Source organism: Hibiscus syriacus, unplaced genomic scaffold (assembly GCF_006381635.1).
Source record: "Hibiscus syriacus cultivar Baekdansim isolate YM2019G1 unplaced genomic scaffold, ASM638163v2 tig00110319_pilon, whole genome shotgun sequence".
Taxonomy (NCBI): Eukaryota; Viridiplantae; Streptophyta; class Magnoliopsida; order Malvales; family Malvaceae; genus Hibiscus; species Hibiscus syriacus.
Window position 1 is genome coordinate 2,863,881 of NW_024062678.1, and position 17,303 is coordinate 2,881,183.

Sequence of the window (17,303 nt, forward strand, 5' to 3'; positions counted from 1 at the left end):
ATTGAAGTACGATGAAACAAATTATTTAACTTTGAAATAAAAATTTGTTTTTCTTGTCTTTTATAATTTTAATTTTTTCTATTTGATTTTTGATTGTGTTTGTTCTCCTAGTTAGATCCTTTATTTTTTTTCTATTATTGAATAATTTGTTCGCTCTATAGATTGAATTTGAAGGGATAATTTGCGAATCATCTTATTATTGATTAGCGAATTCTTTTTAATTTCGCTCAATTCATATATTTCTCTCAACCCAAAAAATGGAATTGAATTTATTTTTGAAAGTTCTTTTATTATTCCCTTTAGAAATAGAATACTTTGAGCGAACCCTTTTTTTGTTTCTTTTGAGACTTTTCGAAACAATTTTGTTTTTTCTTTTAAAATTGTTAAAGCTATAAAACATTTCGTTTTCAATTTTTTTATTTTTTTTAGTTCTTAAAAATAGGCTCAAAAAACGAACGTCGTTTTCGAGCATGATCGAAAGGTAGTTCAGTTTCCATTCCCCAAACTGTTAAAAAGCAAAAAATCATTCTTTTGACCTTTCTTTTTTTTCATTGGATATTTATGAGAGGATTGTAGTTTAACTCTATGCCAAGGTTTAGGCAAAAAGAAAATAAGATCTTTATTTTAATACCGTTTGTTAACCATTTTTTTTGGAAATTCAGTTTCGGATAATGGAACACCATTATAAGTGCATTTAACATGCATTTCGTGATTCCAATCCTTTAAATCCTCGGACCACTCAGGAAATTGAAATAATAACATACGGGCAATGTTTTTAGCTATTATCAATGAAGGTAATATAATATATTTTCTAAGAATTGATTGGGTTATTAACGCGGAACCCCTTATTATTTGAGCAACTACAATGCAATGTCTTTAAAATTGAACAAACCATAAAATTTAAAAGAGTTATGATTTAATTTCACTAATTTTAAAATTGAAAGGTCTTAAAGAGTAATTAAACTATAAAAATTAAAGTTAAAATTTGATTTTTAAAACTGAAAGGATCCTAAAATATAATTAAACCAATAAATTTGGGAAGGGTAAATACTTAATTGTAATGATTTCAAAAATATCAATAACCTAAAATTAATTAAACCATCAAAATTAGGAGGGGCAATATTCCAAGGTAACTTCGTCTTTGCTTTTTGATTAAGCTAAAGGTGATTATAAAGTAGTATATGTTATAAGTACTCTCAACCATTTAACAATAAACGCTCAACTACCCTTACAATCATTAGTGCTTCGTCTTTGCTTGTTGTTACGTTTAACCATTAGTTTAATAAAACTAGTGATATGGTATGATATATTAACAATTTTATTCCTAAAACTTAGACATTCTATCAAAATACTTCAATTTGGTCCAACCTAAAATCCTAAAATCCATTTCCTAAATCTTGATCGTCGTTGTTGCATGTTTGTTCAGTTTGCCTTTACACATTGATTGCACAACCCTCGTTGACCCCTTACAGTGTCATTCAGGCTTACAATCATCAAAATCAGTCGCATGTTTCGTGAGTTATTGAGTCAATCTTAAAAATTAGGTTTTTTGACGTAGGACTGGAAGTTGAGGCTAGTGGACATCAAGCGACCGTAACAACATTGGGATAAAGATAGAGAAAATCAATGTGAATGACGGAAGGTGGTGTCTGAAGGGTACGTTGTTTGTAAAAGAGCAATGATGATGGTGGATGGGTGGAGATGTTACGATGGTGGCAGTGAGCAAAATTGTGATGAGAGTTCGAGAGAATCGTTGAATGAATAACGATGTTGTTGTGATATCATAAGGGGGTGATTATGAAATTTAGGGTGAACAAAAAGTGGAGAAGAGGTCATACAATGAAAGAAGGATGAATGGAGGTGTGAGCTATGAAGAATGTAGGGATGATCGACAGAGATGAAATTAAAATAAAAAGAGAAATCCACGTAATAAGTTCCTGAACTTTGACATTTTTTAAAGTAAACCATTAAATTATGGGTAAAGTATAGTAATGGTCACTGAACATTTCTGAAGCTTGCATTTAGGTCTCCCAACTTTTAAAACTTGCAATACAGTCCCCTAACATTTTTTCCGTTTGCAATATGGTCCCTCAACTTAAACCACTGTTAGAAAATTAGGGTAACGGTCATTGAACTTTTTGGGCACTTGAATTTAGGTCTCCCAACTTTTAAAACTTGTAAAATATCCTCAATTTCATTCTAAACCCCAATTTCCAAAGTAATTCAATTTCATTCTAAACCCTAATTCCAAAATAATTCAATTAAATTTTAAACCCCAAATTCTAAAATACTTCAATTTAAGGTTTAGAATGTAATTGAATTATTTTGGAATTTAGGGTTTAGAATGAAATTAAGGTGTTTTGAAATTTTGAACATGAATTTACTATTTGACAATATTTATTTCAATATAAATTTGAGGTTTGTTTAACTATTTATATCAATTTTGAATAACAATATGCATTGATTAAACATCCCGAATAGCAAAATGGAAGCACTCTATTCGGTATTTCAACTTCCCATAAACTCTGCTCATTTCTTCAACTTTTGACTATATGAAATTCGGAACACTCATTTGGAGCATTATGATTTAAGTACCACTATGTTCTTGCATGCTATTTTTTTATCAGATTTGAGTACCTAACCCTTCAGTGCTTTACAGTGCGATCATTTATGATTCACCTGAATTTGCTCATACAGTGATCATTTATGATTTAGTAGAATCAATGGTTTAGAAGGAAATTGAATTACTTTGGAAATTGGGGTTTATAATGAAATTAAGGACTGTTTTACAAGTTTTAAAAGTTGGGAGAACTAAATTCAAGTGTCTAAAAGTTTAATGACCGATTATATAATTTACCCTAATTTTCTAACAGTGGTTTAAGTTGGGGGACCATATTGCAAACGGAATAAATGTTAGGGGACTGTATTGTAAGTTTTAAAAGTTGAGGGACCTAAATGAAAGCTTCAAAAATGTCCAGTGACCATTACTATACTTTACCCTTAAATTATTAATAAGTTATTTCAAATTAAAATGAGAACCAATTTAATAAGATTTTTAAATATTAAGTTTTGGGAACTAAAGTTATTATTATACCAATGTCATGTCACTAGTTCAATTAAGTTAATGATCAAACTTAACAATAAGTGATAAAAACAAACGTAACGTTATGTATGATTTTTAAAAAAGAAAATAATAATTAAGTGACTAAAACATAAATACAAAAATAAATAAATTATATATATATATTGATTATTACTTGAAAATAAAATTTTATATGATTTTTTCTTTTATACGAAAATAATTAAGGTTTAAAGAAGACTACAATGCAAAATTTTATAGGTGCTGTAAATCCAATTCAAATTTTATAAATTTGGTCATTGAAAAAAAGTTGGCGATTCAAATTAGATTGGTGGCTAGGTCAACATATTTGTTTAAACTTAAAGTTTCATCCAATGTTTAAGATTAAATAAAATTAAAAAAAATTAAATTGAATTTGAAAAAAGAATAGTTAGATTAGAAAAGAAAATCATTTTTTTGAATTAATCATTGATATATAATCTATTGATTGACTAATTCAAATCGAATTTTGCAAAGGTTTATCATGGGGCGATCCTCTCAGGCCATTTTGTTCCATTCACAAACATCATGATTCAAACCGTTAACATTATTTAAGGAATCTAGTGCTCATCTCACTTAACCAAGTAGTTGTGACTAGAAAATCATATTATTGATATGCAGTTGTGTAGACTTTGCATTAATTTCGGTTAATAGAATTTTAATTTTTTAATTATTTTTATATAACAATGCACTTCAAGTTGAGGAAACATAGCTTAGAAACCAATGAAAGGGAAATGGTTAACAATAGAGCCATAATTGGGTTAAGTTTTTGACCTATTTGAGGCATTCAGTTCAAAACCCATTGCTTAGTTAATCACGGTGACCCAGTGTGTAGCTACAGAGCTTCGGGCCAAGCTAACCCACAATGGCTCAACACCTTGAATATCGTAGACCATTCAGGAATCAAATCAATGAAGCAAGGAGGGGCTCTCAATATTAAAGTCGAACGAGGGAAAGGCTGAACTAGACCTACATACTCAAGGACGATATTATAATTTTATTAAAGAGGTCAAAATATTTTTTTATTTCCTAAAAATATACTTTTTTCGGTATTAATTAAAAAATTGATCTGCCTAATTCCGCCTCTGTAAATACCCCACGATGTTCTTGCATCCGATAAGGGAATGAGGCATACATACTTTGAGGACAACAACGAGTGGATATGGGATAATGATTGCTAGGCCACTCCAAGCGTAACACCCCTACTAGTTAGATAAATTTTAATCCGAAAAATAAAATAATAATAGTAAATTATTATTATTATAATTGAACAAAACAAAATAAATACAAAATTAAAATAGAGGAACGAAAATTATTTATTCATATACATGTAGACATGGAATCGAATGACTAAGTCAAATAAATAGAAGTAAATTCTATTGAGACATGTATGAACAATTTCCTTAAGATAGATTCGTCATCTCTTCGGTACTTTGAGTAACGTTGAACGTCGGTCTCTCAGTATATAACAACAAACGATCACAATAGTAAGCACAACAGTAGTGATCAGTCGAACACAGTCTTAACTTTCTTTACTACCGAAGAGAATTAATTTAGAAGAAGTTTTAGTGTTTTTCTATTTCAAAGTTTTAAATTGTGTATAAGAAATGTCTCAACTAACCTATTTATGGAGAAGATGAAATGAATTGAAAGGTTAAAACCATTGATGAAGAGAATTGTCGAAAATCTAATAGGTATAATTGAATATATGCAACTTTAAATCAAAAAATAAATCTATTCTTCAAGTGACATGACTTATTATTAATAATTATATTCTCCAAGTGACATTAATTATGACTCATTATAATTAGCATTAATTTCATTCAATTAATCAATTATTTTTCCAACAATCTCTCACATGAATGAAAGTATTAGTTCAAAAACATTGACTCGATGTGGTGATAGATTCTATGTTCAATATTTATATAGGAGACGTAGACGTCCCCCTTTGAACCTTCTATTGTGAAAATATGTTTACCTTACTAACTGTCCAATAGATGTGTCATGAACTATTATATTGTTTGTGTAAGCGATGACCTACCTCATACTCGGGTTGAGTAGCTCGTGAGTTGCTCACATTCTATTCGGTCAAAACCGATCAATGCTCGACTCTGATTGATTCGACCTTAACTCGAGCTCGACTTAAGACCTTAACGAGTTTAGTCGAGCAAGGTCCAACTCGACTTGGTAAGCTCGCGAACAATTATTTATTTATTTTTATAATGTTTTAGTAATTACCTTAAAAATTATTCCATTAAAAAAAGAAAAATCCAAATAATAATTATCAATTAGCTAATAGATAATAAGAAAGATGAAAATTACTAATTTTATAGTTTAGTGTATTTGTGGATTGTTATTTTAGAGTTTAGATTTTGAAATTGCTTCATATACTCTTTTGATGATTTTTTATGGTTAAATTTATCAATTTATGTTTATACTAAGCTATATATCATATTAGTAGGATTTACTTATAGTTAAAAAATAAGGTAAAATAGTAAGTTTAATGAGCAACGAGTCGAGTCAAGCAACAAGTTTTTTTAACGAACAAGTCGAACAACAATTTTTTAACGAGCACGAGTCGAGCAAAGATTTGACGAGCTTAACGAGCAACGAGTCGAGTTGAGCAATAAAATCTTTTAATGAGCACAAGTCCAACTCTGCCTAACTTGCGATTGGCTCGCTCGATATGCACCCCTATAAACGAGTCAACACACAAAATTCAGTGGCATTTGAAGTAGTTTTCCCTAAAACAATAATAGTTGATTGACCAAAACAAACTAAAATGATAATTGAGTGACTGAGAAGTTCACCCCAAAAAATACTTCACGAAATTTCCAATTTAGAAAATATCACATTAATGCCCAAACTTCAAAGTCCAAATTCTTCCCCAAACGCAATTCCAATTTACATTATGAGTATTTCAAGTTGCCCCAGCATACAAGCAAATGCAAAAGCTGAAAAGAAACAAAAGGTGCCAAAGTTTTTAAGTTCGTCAAAATTTCCGCTATTTCCTCTAGCTATAATATTGACCGTCTTGTTCGATTGTTTTGGACTTACAGTATTTGATTGTTTAATTCTTTGCTTGGGGTCTTCTTTTTCTTCTTCTTCTCTCCATCATAAAGATTAAGTATGGCAACTTTGACTTTCGGTCCAACTCTCCCTACATGGCCAAGGCCTTCCGTGTTTGAACAAAACAAATCTCTTTTCATTTCCAGAAGAAGATCTAAGCAGAAGAACCTTTCTGTTTTTCCAGTACTCTCTTCTTTCTACTCTTTATTCTTTTTCTGGAATTGGAAGATTATATAATGATTTGGATTGAATTGAAACAGGTAGCAAGGTTGTTTGGACCAGCTATATTCGAGGCATCAAAGCTCAAGGTTTTGTTTTTAGGAGTTGATGAGAAGAAGCACCCAGGGAAGCTTCCCAGAACTTACACACTTACTCATAGTGATATAACATCAAAACTTACCTTAGCAATCTCGCAGACCATTAACAACTCTCAGGTAATTTTACTTCATCACTCATTAAGGTTTATTATTATTATTATTATTTTAAGGAGAAAAACAGGGTATTTGTATAGAGAATGATTTTATCAAAAGAACTTTGTTGATAATAATAAACGTATTGTCTTGGTGGCTGACGGTTCACTTTTTATGATTTAAATGGAGAGTTACAACCAGTTAAAAGACGTGTCAGCTGTTTATTTTCAGTGAGAAGTCGGAGAAAGGTAGGAAAGGAGATTGTTCTAGGTTGAAAATAGAAGAGTTCAAGAGAGAGACTCTCTCAGTTGTGGTTGAGAGGCATAAGATCATTACTCGTAGCTCAATAAAATAGAAATATAGTAATCAAATTTTGGATTTAACTTTGATATATTTTATGAATTTATTAGAGATCTTATCTATTTACAGTAGTTGAATAGGAGATCATGATCTTGAATTTATCTAGAAATCCCGACTAACGAAATTCTAACCGTCTATAGAAGGTCCTCTCCGTGGATATAACAAAATCCAATATTAATGTGTATAACGAAGACATTAGAAGCATGCAAATCAAAACTGAAGAAGAGGAAACATGGGGTTTGATTGCAGTTGCAGGGATGGGCGAACAAATTGTACAGAGATGAAGTGGTGGCGGAATGGAAGAAAGTGAAAGGAAAGATGTCATTGCATGTCCATTGTCACATAAGCGAAGGCCATTTCCTCTTAGACTGGTGTGCTAGACTTAGATACTTCATCTTCTGCAAAGAACTACCAGTGGTACGTTTATTCAATCATTCATTTGTGCAAAAAAGGAGTAAATTATTGAACCCCATGCTTTTTTGTTTAAATAAAGGTACTGAAGGCGTTCGTCCATGGAGATGGGAATTTGCTGAAAAAGTACCACGAACTACAGGAGGCATTGGTGTGGGTTTATTTTCACTCGAACATTCCACAATTCAACAAAATAGAGTGCTGGGGTCCGCTGGTGGAAGCTGCAGCACCTTCTGGTCCTGAGAAAAGGCAAGATATATTGGCAAGTAACTGGGAATTGCCTCAGCCATGTCAACACAATTGTGACTGTTGTTTTCCACCTATGAGTTCCATCCCATGGCCACAAGAACTTCCCCCTCACAATGAAAAACATGGGTCCCAACACCACCCAATGACTCTACCAAATCCGGAAGAAATTATAGGATAAACTACTTATGTAGTCATCTAACTATTTGTGCAGTTTCGTTTTGGTCATTCAACTATTTATTTTTAAAATTCTAAATAATGTTACGTTTTAATTTCATTTTAGTCATCTGCAGCGGTGAATCTATTGGGGCCCATATTTATTTGTGAAGTTTCGATTTGAATTTTCTTTGGTTAATTACCTATTTTACTGATGGTGCACACCTTGAAATTTATTTGTGCCCATCCTAAAACCAAGATTTTCTTTGGTTAATTATCTATTTTATCGATGGTGACCACTCTGAAATTTTATTTGTGCTCACCCCATTCAAAAAATTTGTGTTGCTAACGTATATGTGTCCACCCTCAATAATATTTTTAGATCCGCCAATGCTCATCTATCATTAAAAAAATTAACATAACTGTCGACGTGACATTTTTTTTCTTTTTCTTCAATGATGATGATGTAGCATTATTTTATGATGATACATTATCATCATTGTTAATTTTTTAATGACATATGATTAAAATGATACCAAAACATAACATTATGTATAATTTTAAATAATAATAATAATTGAGTGACCAAAATAGAATCATATAAATAGTTAATTGACTAAATGAATAATTTATCTAATTATTTATTTAATTTAAAAAATAAATGATTGGTGACCATTCTTAATAAATATAAAGTGAAATTTCATAGTTTTAGTTAAACTACACGTTCATTATTTAAACTGTTTTTTTATTTGATTTTAGTACTTAATTTTTTTTTTAAATATATATATCGTTTAATTTTATATTATTTTAATATCCCTCTATTAAAAATTTTATTAACAAACTGACATAACATCTTTTAATATTTTTAAAATTTTCACATCAACATTCAAATAACATTTTTTTTTATTTTACGAAGTATGTGACTCAAACCCACTCCCCCAACAAAGCAGCAAGAGCTTGGACATTGGGTCAAACAAGTTAATTATTATTAATTCACCATAACATATATTTAATTTATACTGCATTAACATCACAAAACAAGAAATTTTAATTAAAATTAGGACTCAAACCTAGGACCTCTCCCCAAGAAAAATTAGTATCAAACCATGTCAACGCCATAGAAAATTTAAAGTTTTGTTAATATTTTTTTAAAAGAAAAATCAATTTACCTAAAGATCATTAAATTAACGTAAAAATTAAATTAATAAAATATAAATATCAAGGATAAAATTTATCTTTATTTTTTTTAAATTAAGTATCCACTTTTAATTTTTATCAAACAAAATTAATTTTGATATTAACTCCTTAAGTAAAGAGTAGAAATTCAAATTTTGACATTATAAATATTTAAATGAATAAAACCGAGTTGAAAGATCACCTTATATTAAATCTCTATGTGATCTTAAATTTATACTTAATTAAAATTGGATAAATTTTATTTAAAAATAATAAAAATATGAATATATAATTTAAATCGAAATTATTAAGTTTAAGAGTGATGAATAATAAATCATCATCACAACAAATTAATTTGGCGAGATAAAATTCATACTTCCAATAAAATTAAAAATTTAAATCCTAATATAGTAACATGAGAAAATTGTATAAATAGAGTTAGTGACCGATCCAAAAATATTTTTTAGGATATATACATACGTATTATTAATAAAATATTTTCGAATAGGTAAGGACATAAATGAAACAAGGTTGAAGGAACAATGTTATGTTCACGTTTGTTTATTTATTATTCACGAACATATTTATTTAATGTTCGCGAACGTATTCACTTATATGTTCATGAATGTGTTCATTTAGCATTCGTTTGGTGTTCGTTTATTATTTATTTATATGTTCAATTTTTAATTTTACCATTTTATTTGCAAGCTAAAGAAAATGATAAAATTACGCCACTAGTGCTTAAACTCCTTAAAAGTCACAATTTAAATCTCAACTTTTACCATGTGTTTAATTTAGTCCATAATTTAACCAATACTTAAAATGTAAAAAATAAAAAGATAATGAGAACCAGGTAAATGAGCTTGTTCATGAACATAAATGAATGAATCAATAAACAAGCTCATAAACGAGCTTGTTCGTGAATATAAACGAACCGAACACACCTCTGTTCGTTTATTAAATAAACATATTTTTTTGTTCATACTCATTTATTTAACTTAACAAACAAACATAAATGAACGTTATACAAACGATTTATGAACAATTTATTAAACATTCTATTAATTTACATTCTTACATATCGGATAAATCTAAATAAAATTTTAAGACAAATATTATAGATAAAAGAAATAATTAGAAAAAAGAATTTCGAATTTCAGAGGGATACGAAAGTCTTACATTGGCCTATGGATGGGTCATGATTATATAAAAATACAAGTCAACGCACTAAAAGCGTCTAATAAACCCTCCAAACAAACCCTTACAAACCCCCTCAATCTTCCCTTTCTTGAAAATGACCACCACTCTTCCACCTTCGTACGAAACCTCTCCCTGCCTCCTCCATCGCTGCTGCCGCCACCACCACCACTAAAGTATCCCCAAATCTGAACCCTAATCCCAGAAATCCTATCCTTTTGTGTTCCAAATGTCACACCTAGCAAATACAAGCCCGACAAAGGTTTCCGCTTCCACTCCTCCGCCGCATCGTCCACCTTTTCCAAACTAACCATTTATTCCACCTTTTTCCTCTTCGTTCTCCTTATCTTACTCCTCCTACTGTCCTCCCCTTCCTCCACAACATCGCCGCGCCGCCACCTCTTTACTGGGACCCACACCCCACTATATCGTTCCCACAAACTAATACGCAAGTCGGCCCGTCCTCGCTCCACTACCGGTCACACCGTCCTTGTGACCGGCGCCGCTGGCTTTGTTGGGACCCATATTTCCCTCGCCCTCAAACGTCGTGGAGATGGTGTCCTTGGCCTCGACAACTTCAACCATTACTATGATCCGACCCTGAAAAAGGCACGACAGAAAATACTCGAAAAGGCTGGGGTTTTTATCGTCGAAGGCAAAATCAACGGCAAGGGTCTTGTACAACAACTCTTCGATGCCGTTCTGTTCACTCACGTTATGCATTTAGCAGCCCAGGAAGGTGTCCGTTACGCTATACAAAATCCCGGATCTTATATTCATAGCAACATTGCTGGGTTTGTGAACTTACTGGAAGTTTCGAAATCGGCCAACCCTCAACCGGCGATTATCTGGGCGTCTTCGAGTTCGGTTTACAGGTTGAATTCTAAGGTACCCTTTGCGGAGAAAGATAGGAGTACTTATAATCATATTTATGGACTTTCAATAACTGGATTGCGATTTTTCACGGTTTATTGTCCTTGGGTCGGCCTGATATGGCTTGTTTCTTTTTCACTAGAGATATAATCAAATGTAAAACAATCACTGTGTATGAATCGCCAGATAATGGTAGTGTAGCTAGAGATTTTACTTATATTGATTATATAATGAAAGGGTGTTTGGGAGCATTGGATACTGCAAAGAATAGTACGGGGAGTGGAGGAAAGAATAGAGGATCGACACAATTGAGGATTTTTAATTTGGGGAACGTTTCGCCGGTACCTGTGAGTAAGCTGGTTAGTATATTAGAGAAGATTTTAAAGGTGAAAGCTAAGAAGAAAGTTGTGCCATTGCCAAGAAATGGCAATGTGGAGTTCACGCATGCGAATATTACCTTAGCAATGAGGGAGCTTGGTTATAAGCCCACAACCGATTTGGAGGCAGGTTTGAAGAAGTTTGTGAAATGGTACGTCGGTTTCTATTTGGGGTCAAAGAAGAAGAGCTCCTGGTGAACTTTCTCCATCTTTTTTTTTCATTTTGATTACTTCAATTGTGTCTATTTTGTGGTTTCTTGAGCATTTACTTTATTGTATGCTTGATATAATCATGCAAGTACTTCCGAAGGGGAATGCTTTACATTTCAGGCGGGCATTTTCTCTTGGAAGTTAGCAGCGTTCTAGTTGTTATTCCGCACGTTGCTTCCTTTTCTCTTGGAAGCTTCTTTTAGCAAGTTTTTAAGCATTGTACAGTTCATGACTGATTGATCAAAAAGTTGTTCGGATTGTTGGTTATATTTTACTCAACCTACAGTTATTTCAATAAATTTGCATCTGCTGAAAGTTCTTTTAAATGATATTGTCTGTTGAATGATTTTGCCTGCCCTGTTTTGGATAGAAGGTCTTGAAGATGGATGACGTTTTAACTTATTTCATCTGAGGTATAACATTTACTTGGCCTCTGGAACTGGAATGGTTAATGTTGTCTCAATTTATGAGCTATATAGCACGCTATTTTAGCACGGAATGCACGATATTACTGCTTCTCCACGAGATTGTTGTTTAAGTTCAGAAACAAATGGAAGCTACATTTTTGCCTTTTGTTGGTTATGCAGCTAGGCCCTGAATTACAGTGGATAGGTCCTTCAGAGTCCTGCTGATGTTTATGTTAAAATTTTTGCATTGCTTTTTTTTTTATAGGAATTGAAGGCCTTATTAAAAACCCCCTTCTTGATTAAGGAATGAGTTCCTTCATCAGAGGAAGGAGGAAAAGAGTGCCTTATACTTCATTAATGAAAATATATAAGATTACAACATGAAGATAAGACCCTTACAAAACTCCTAAAAACCCAAAATAAAATACCCTTAAAACACTGAAATTAGCCAATGGCAGATTTAGCCAACCCATCAGCCTCTATATTGGCTGTCCTAGCGACCCATCTAATATCACCCTTAACATCTTTAAGCTTAACTGATATATCCCTAACAATGAAGACAAATAAATGAGGACACAAAGTTCTATTCCTAACCCAATCCATTTCCAATTTACAGTCTGATTCTAATATCAACCGACCATTAACATCTCCTCTCACTGAATTAAAGAAAAGTAAGCCCTTCTGAATAGCCTTTTAACTCCATCAAAATAGGTGGACCCGAACCAGTAGCCTCCTTAAAGGATCCTGGAAGAAGACCTTCCTCATCTCTTAGAATACCCGCAACTCCACTGCTCTTCCAATCACAACTTGTAGCTGCATCCACATTCAATTTTACAAAGCCCTTAGGATGGGGGATGAAGGAATTGAAGTAACAATCGATTTGTTGAGTGGGAAGCATGAATCCCCAAGGGAAGGGTCACCGATTAGAGAATCCATAGAAATAACAGAATCTGCAAACTTAGCTAAAAACCAAGATGCAAGTCGTACTCTTGCTAAGAAAAACAGGTTAGGTTGGTCAATTTTCCCTCTATCGAATACAATATCATTTCTAGCTTTCCAAACATTCCAAATAACAACGGCAGGAATAAACTTCCAAATAGCAGACCTAGGATTTAGATCTTCCCAAGCTTGGAGGAACTTTTGCGCATTCTCTTGAAGAACCACATTAAGACTCCAATACTGCACAAATTTGTTCCAAAGTAACCACACGACAGAACAAGAGAAAAATAAATGAGAAGAAGATTCATCCACCAAATTACATAAAGGACAAGAAAGTTCTACAATTCTCGTAACCCCTCTCTTAACCAGTTCAGACCTCACTGGCAGTTTTTGAAGAACTACCTGCCACATAAATAACTCAACTCTTGGTGGCACCAAACCTTTCCACACAATATTCTTCCAAAAAGAATCCTCCTTCGGAGCCAGGAATAAGTCTTCACACATGAGTTTACAGAATAAACACCAGTTCCGTTTCCTTTCCATGTCAGACCGTCGATTGCCTTTTTAAACATACATAAATTAGAAATGATAGACATCAAGTTAGCCCGCTGTTCAAATTCACAGTCTGCCAAACTTCTCCTCAACTGAATATTCCAAATCCATCCCAAAGAACTGAACTCGCCAAATTCAATCAGTTTTCCACTCTGGTTTGTAGAAATTGCAAACATCCTCGGAAAAGAGACCTTAAGAGGACAGTCCATTGCCCATTTGTCCTGCCAAAACCGAATAAATTGACCATTCCCAACTTGAAATCTGCACATGTTGCGAAAATTAGAGCCAAAATAGTCTTCTTTAAAATAAGCATTTACCACTGAACTCCAAATCCAAAAAGCTTGAGCTGGGATTTTGCTATTGAACAATAATGAAAAAGGATCAATATTGTATTTAGAACATATCAGCCTCCTCCAAACAACATCCTTATCATTAGCAAATCTTCAAGACCACTTCCCCAATAATGCTTTGTTCATGTTACTAATATTAAGCACTCCTAAACCACCAACCTCCTTAGATTTACACACGTTATGCCAACTAACCCAATGAATCTTATTTTTCTCCGTTCCACCTCCCCATAAAAACTTAGACATGATTGAGTTGAGTTTGGAATTTACGGACGAGGGAATTTTGAATAGAGACAAATAGTAAGTAGGAAGAGAACAGAGAACCGATTTAATCAAGACTAACCTCCCTGCCAAAGAAAGAGTCGCAGTTTCCAACTTGCTAGTTTGTTGTTAAAATTTAATACAACTGAATCCCAAAGAGAGGTTGAATTCCATGTTGCACCAAGAGGCAGACCTAGATAGCTAGAAGGAAATTTCCCCACTGCACAACCAATTACTGTCGCCCACTCCTCAACCTCGTCTGTAGCCGTACTCCATTTTCGAAGCCTCACAGAAAATGATTAAGTCAGCTGCAAATTGCAGATGTATAGATTGAAAACAGACTAATTCCTCCCAATCAGTAGTCCACAAAACAAACCTTCAGAGAATGCCTTTAGAAGCAGTAAATTTAGGAGCTCCCAAACTAAGTTAAAAAGCAAAGGAGATAAAGAACAGCCCTGACGAAGACCCCTTGCCATAGAAAATTCCTAAGAAGGGACCCCATTTATCAAAACTGAAATTGAAGCCGTTGTTACACATTGTTTTATCCAACTCCTCCATTTGAAGCTAAATCCCATTTTCTCCATAATCTTAAACAGAATAGACCAGTCCGCAGTATCATAAGCCTTCCTAAAATCAACTTTAAACACACATCCTTTAAGTCCATTTTTCCTCCAAAAATCAACCCCCTCATTAGCTATTAGGGAACAATTCAGTATTTGACGACCTGGAATGAAAGCAAACTGCATAGGACTTATTAAATCAGAAATGCAATTCCTTAATCTCCTCGATAAACATTTAGAAATGATCTTGTATAAGCCTCCTACAAGGCTTATAGGTCTATAATCATCTAATCCACCAATATTAGCCACCTTGGGAATAAGAGTAATGAAAGTATGATTTACTCCATGTTCCCAATCTTTCCCCAAATAAAAGTTATGAAAGAATTTTAGAATTTCGACCTTAAGAACATACCAAAATCTCTTGAAAAAACCCATATTAAAACCATCCGGCCCGAGAGTTTTGTTGCTATCACACGATTGTAGAGCCTCCCAAATTTCTTCCTCCGTAAATTCTTTTTCCAGAATATCACTTTGCTCTACTGAAATTTTGGAAAAATTCAGCTTCATATCTTCCACTTCCAAGGTTGAACTTGAGTTATAAATTCCAAAAAAATGATCCTTGACACTAGCTTTGATGACAGATGGATCTTGAGTGATCTCTCCATTGACATTCAAAGCACTCATGAAATTCCTTTTGCTCCTAATCGAAGCACAAGTGTGAAAAAAACTTGTATTGCGGTCCCCTACTTCTACCCATCTTGATCTTGATTTTTGAAACCATATATGTTCTTCAATCTTATACAGTCTCCATAATTCTGACCTCATAGTAATCAATTCTGCTCCCCTGTCACAACCATTTGAAACTTGCAGCTGCTGTAACTTTTCCTCTTCCAATTGAATCTTTTTTTTTTAATTCTGCAATCTCTACAGAAGGAAATTGGTCTCTCTTTCCCGCCCAATTTTTGATCGCTAGTTTAGTAGTTTTCAGGATAGATAGAATTCCTGCTATCCTCTGTTCAGTCTTACATTCTTTAACAATAGAATCAACTAAATTCTGAAAGCCTTCATCAAATAATTAAATAGTCTGAAAGGTTGCTTACCCCAACTAACCCCCTCATTCTCAAGAAAAATGGCATTGTGATCTGACACCGACCTTGATAACAAATATTGCGTAACATCAAGAAATGCTTCTAGGAAATGAACATTAACTAAGAACCTGTCCAGTCTAACAAAGGTGGGTAAATCCTGGTTAATACCCCAAGTGAATCTGCCCCCATGTAAAGGTAAATCAATTAAACCTGTATGTTGAAGAAAGTGACTGAAAATCCTTATAGAACTTCTGTTTGTAGCTCTCCCCACCTTCTCTTCTTCTGAAAGATGCACATTAAAATCATCTCCCACACATAAAGGAATATTCTGTCCACAAATAAAAACAGCTAACTCTTCAAAGAAGCTTGCTTTTTCTTCTTCAACACTAGGCCCATAAACATTAATAAAACCATACCTAAATTTTGAAATTCGAAATTTCCCAAAAAACTGCAATAAACCTTTTGTTTATAATAAGATTATCCACTTCAAAAGTAGACTCATCCTAATAACTCAGTAACCCTCCAGAAGAACCCACTGCTGGAGATTTTACAAACCCTTGAAGAGTATTCAAACCACTCTTGAGAAATTGTCTCTGAACCTTCTCCAATTTGTTTCTTGCAACATAAGAAGTATAGGGCCTTTCTTTAAAACTAGATTTTGAGTAGCTCTGTGTTTCCCCTAATGTTCCATGTAATAATGGCTAACTGAATTTTCATCATAATTCAAAAAAAAATACCAGAAAACCCAAGAAAACAGAAAATCAAACCATCCTCAAATCATCCTCCAACTTTATAATTTTTTCAAAAAAATTTGATTTCCCATCCTTGAAAGACACACCCAATATATTACTGATTTCCCAAGTAGCTATTGCTTTATCTAAAAGAACAGCAAAAGCTAAAGAAGAAACTGTTTCAATGCTAACTTGATCCAATGCATCCCTTGTCAACAATCTTTTGGCTCTTCTATTAAAGGACTTAGAGTTGAAAATATGACTATCTCCTTCTGAGTGCCACCCTTCACACGAATGATGCAAACTGCTGTCAACAACTTGCCTCTCCAAAGTAGGCTCCATACAACCTGCCAAATTAGCTTCTGCAACTGCACTGACTGGCAAAACTGAATTAGGATACTGAATCTTCCCATTGAACCTTTCTAAAGATTCCACTTCACGTGGAATTATAATTTCGTCATTCTCGAACCAATATCTTCTCTCACTGGATCTCTTATAAACCCTTTTGTATCTAGCAGTTCTTTTTTCCAACGGCTCACTTTTTGTAGTCAATGCTGAGTTGGATCGATCAAACGTTCTTCCCCTTGAAATCCTTTTTCCATAATATAAATTAGAGTCAATCAACTTTAACTCTGATTCTGGTTCCATTCCTCCAGTACGCTTTGTCAAACAAGAGTGTGGCAGGCCTCCATTTTTATCTTCCTCTGTGTTGGCAGATTCAACCAGAAACTGCTTCTGGTCCATTTTCCCAAACTTATCCAACTTAACAACTGGCCCAGCTGGAATAATTTTTAGAGATGGAGAACCAGGCTGCC

The 17,303-nt window shown here is 33.4% G+C and overlaps 1 protein-coding gene and 1 pseudogene across 1 annotated transcript; both read left to right on the forward strand.

Moving 5' to 3' along the window:
• Positions 1-6,141: 6,141 nt before the first annotated feature.
• LOC120117375 (protein STAY-GREEN homolog, chloroplastic-like) lies at positions 6,142-7,831 on the forward strand. Its single transcript, XM_039137657.1, has 4 exons — positions 6,142-6,370; positions 6,448-6,621; positions 7,207-7,374; positions 7,451-7,831. The coding sequence occupies exons 1-4, from the start codon at positions 6,248-6,250 to the stop codon at positions 7,793-7,795; spliced, it is 810 nt and encodes a 269-aa protein (XP_038993588.1). The 5' UTR covers positions 6,142-6,247; the 3' UTR covers positions 7,796-7,831.
• A 1,635-nt stretch (positions 7,832-9,466) lies between these two features.
• On the forward strand, positions 9,467-11,876 carry LOC120117219 (annotated as a pseudogene).
• The last annotated feature ends 5,427 nt before the right edge of the window (positions 11,877-17,303 follow it).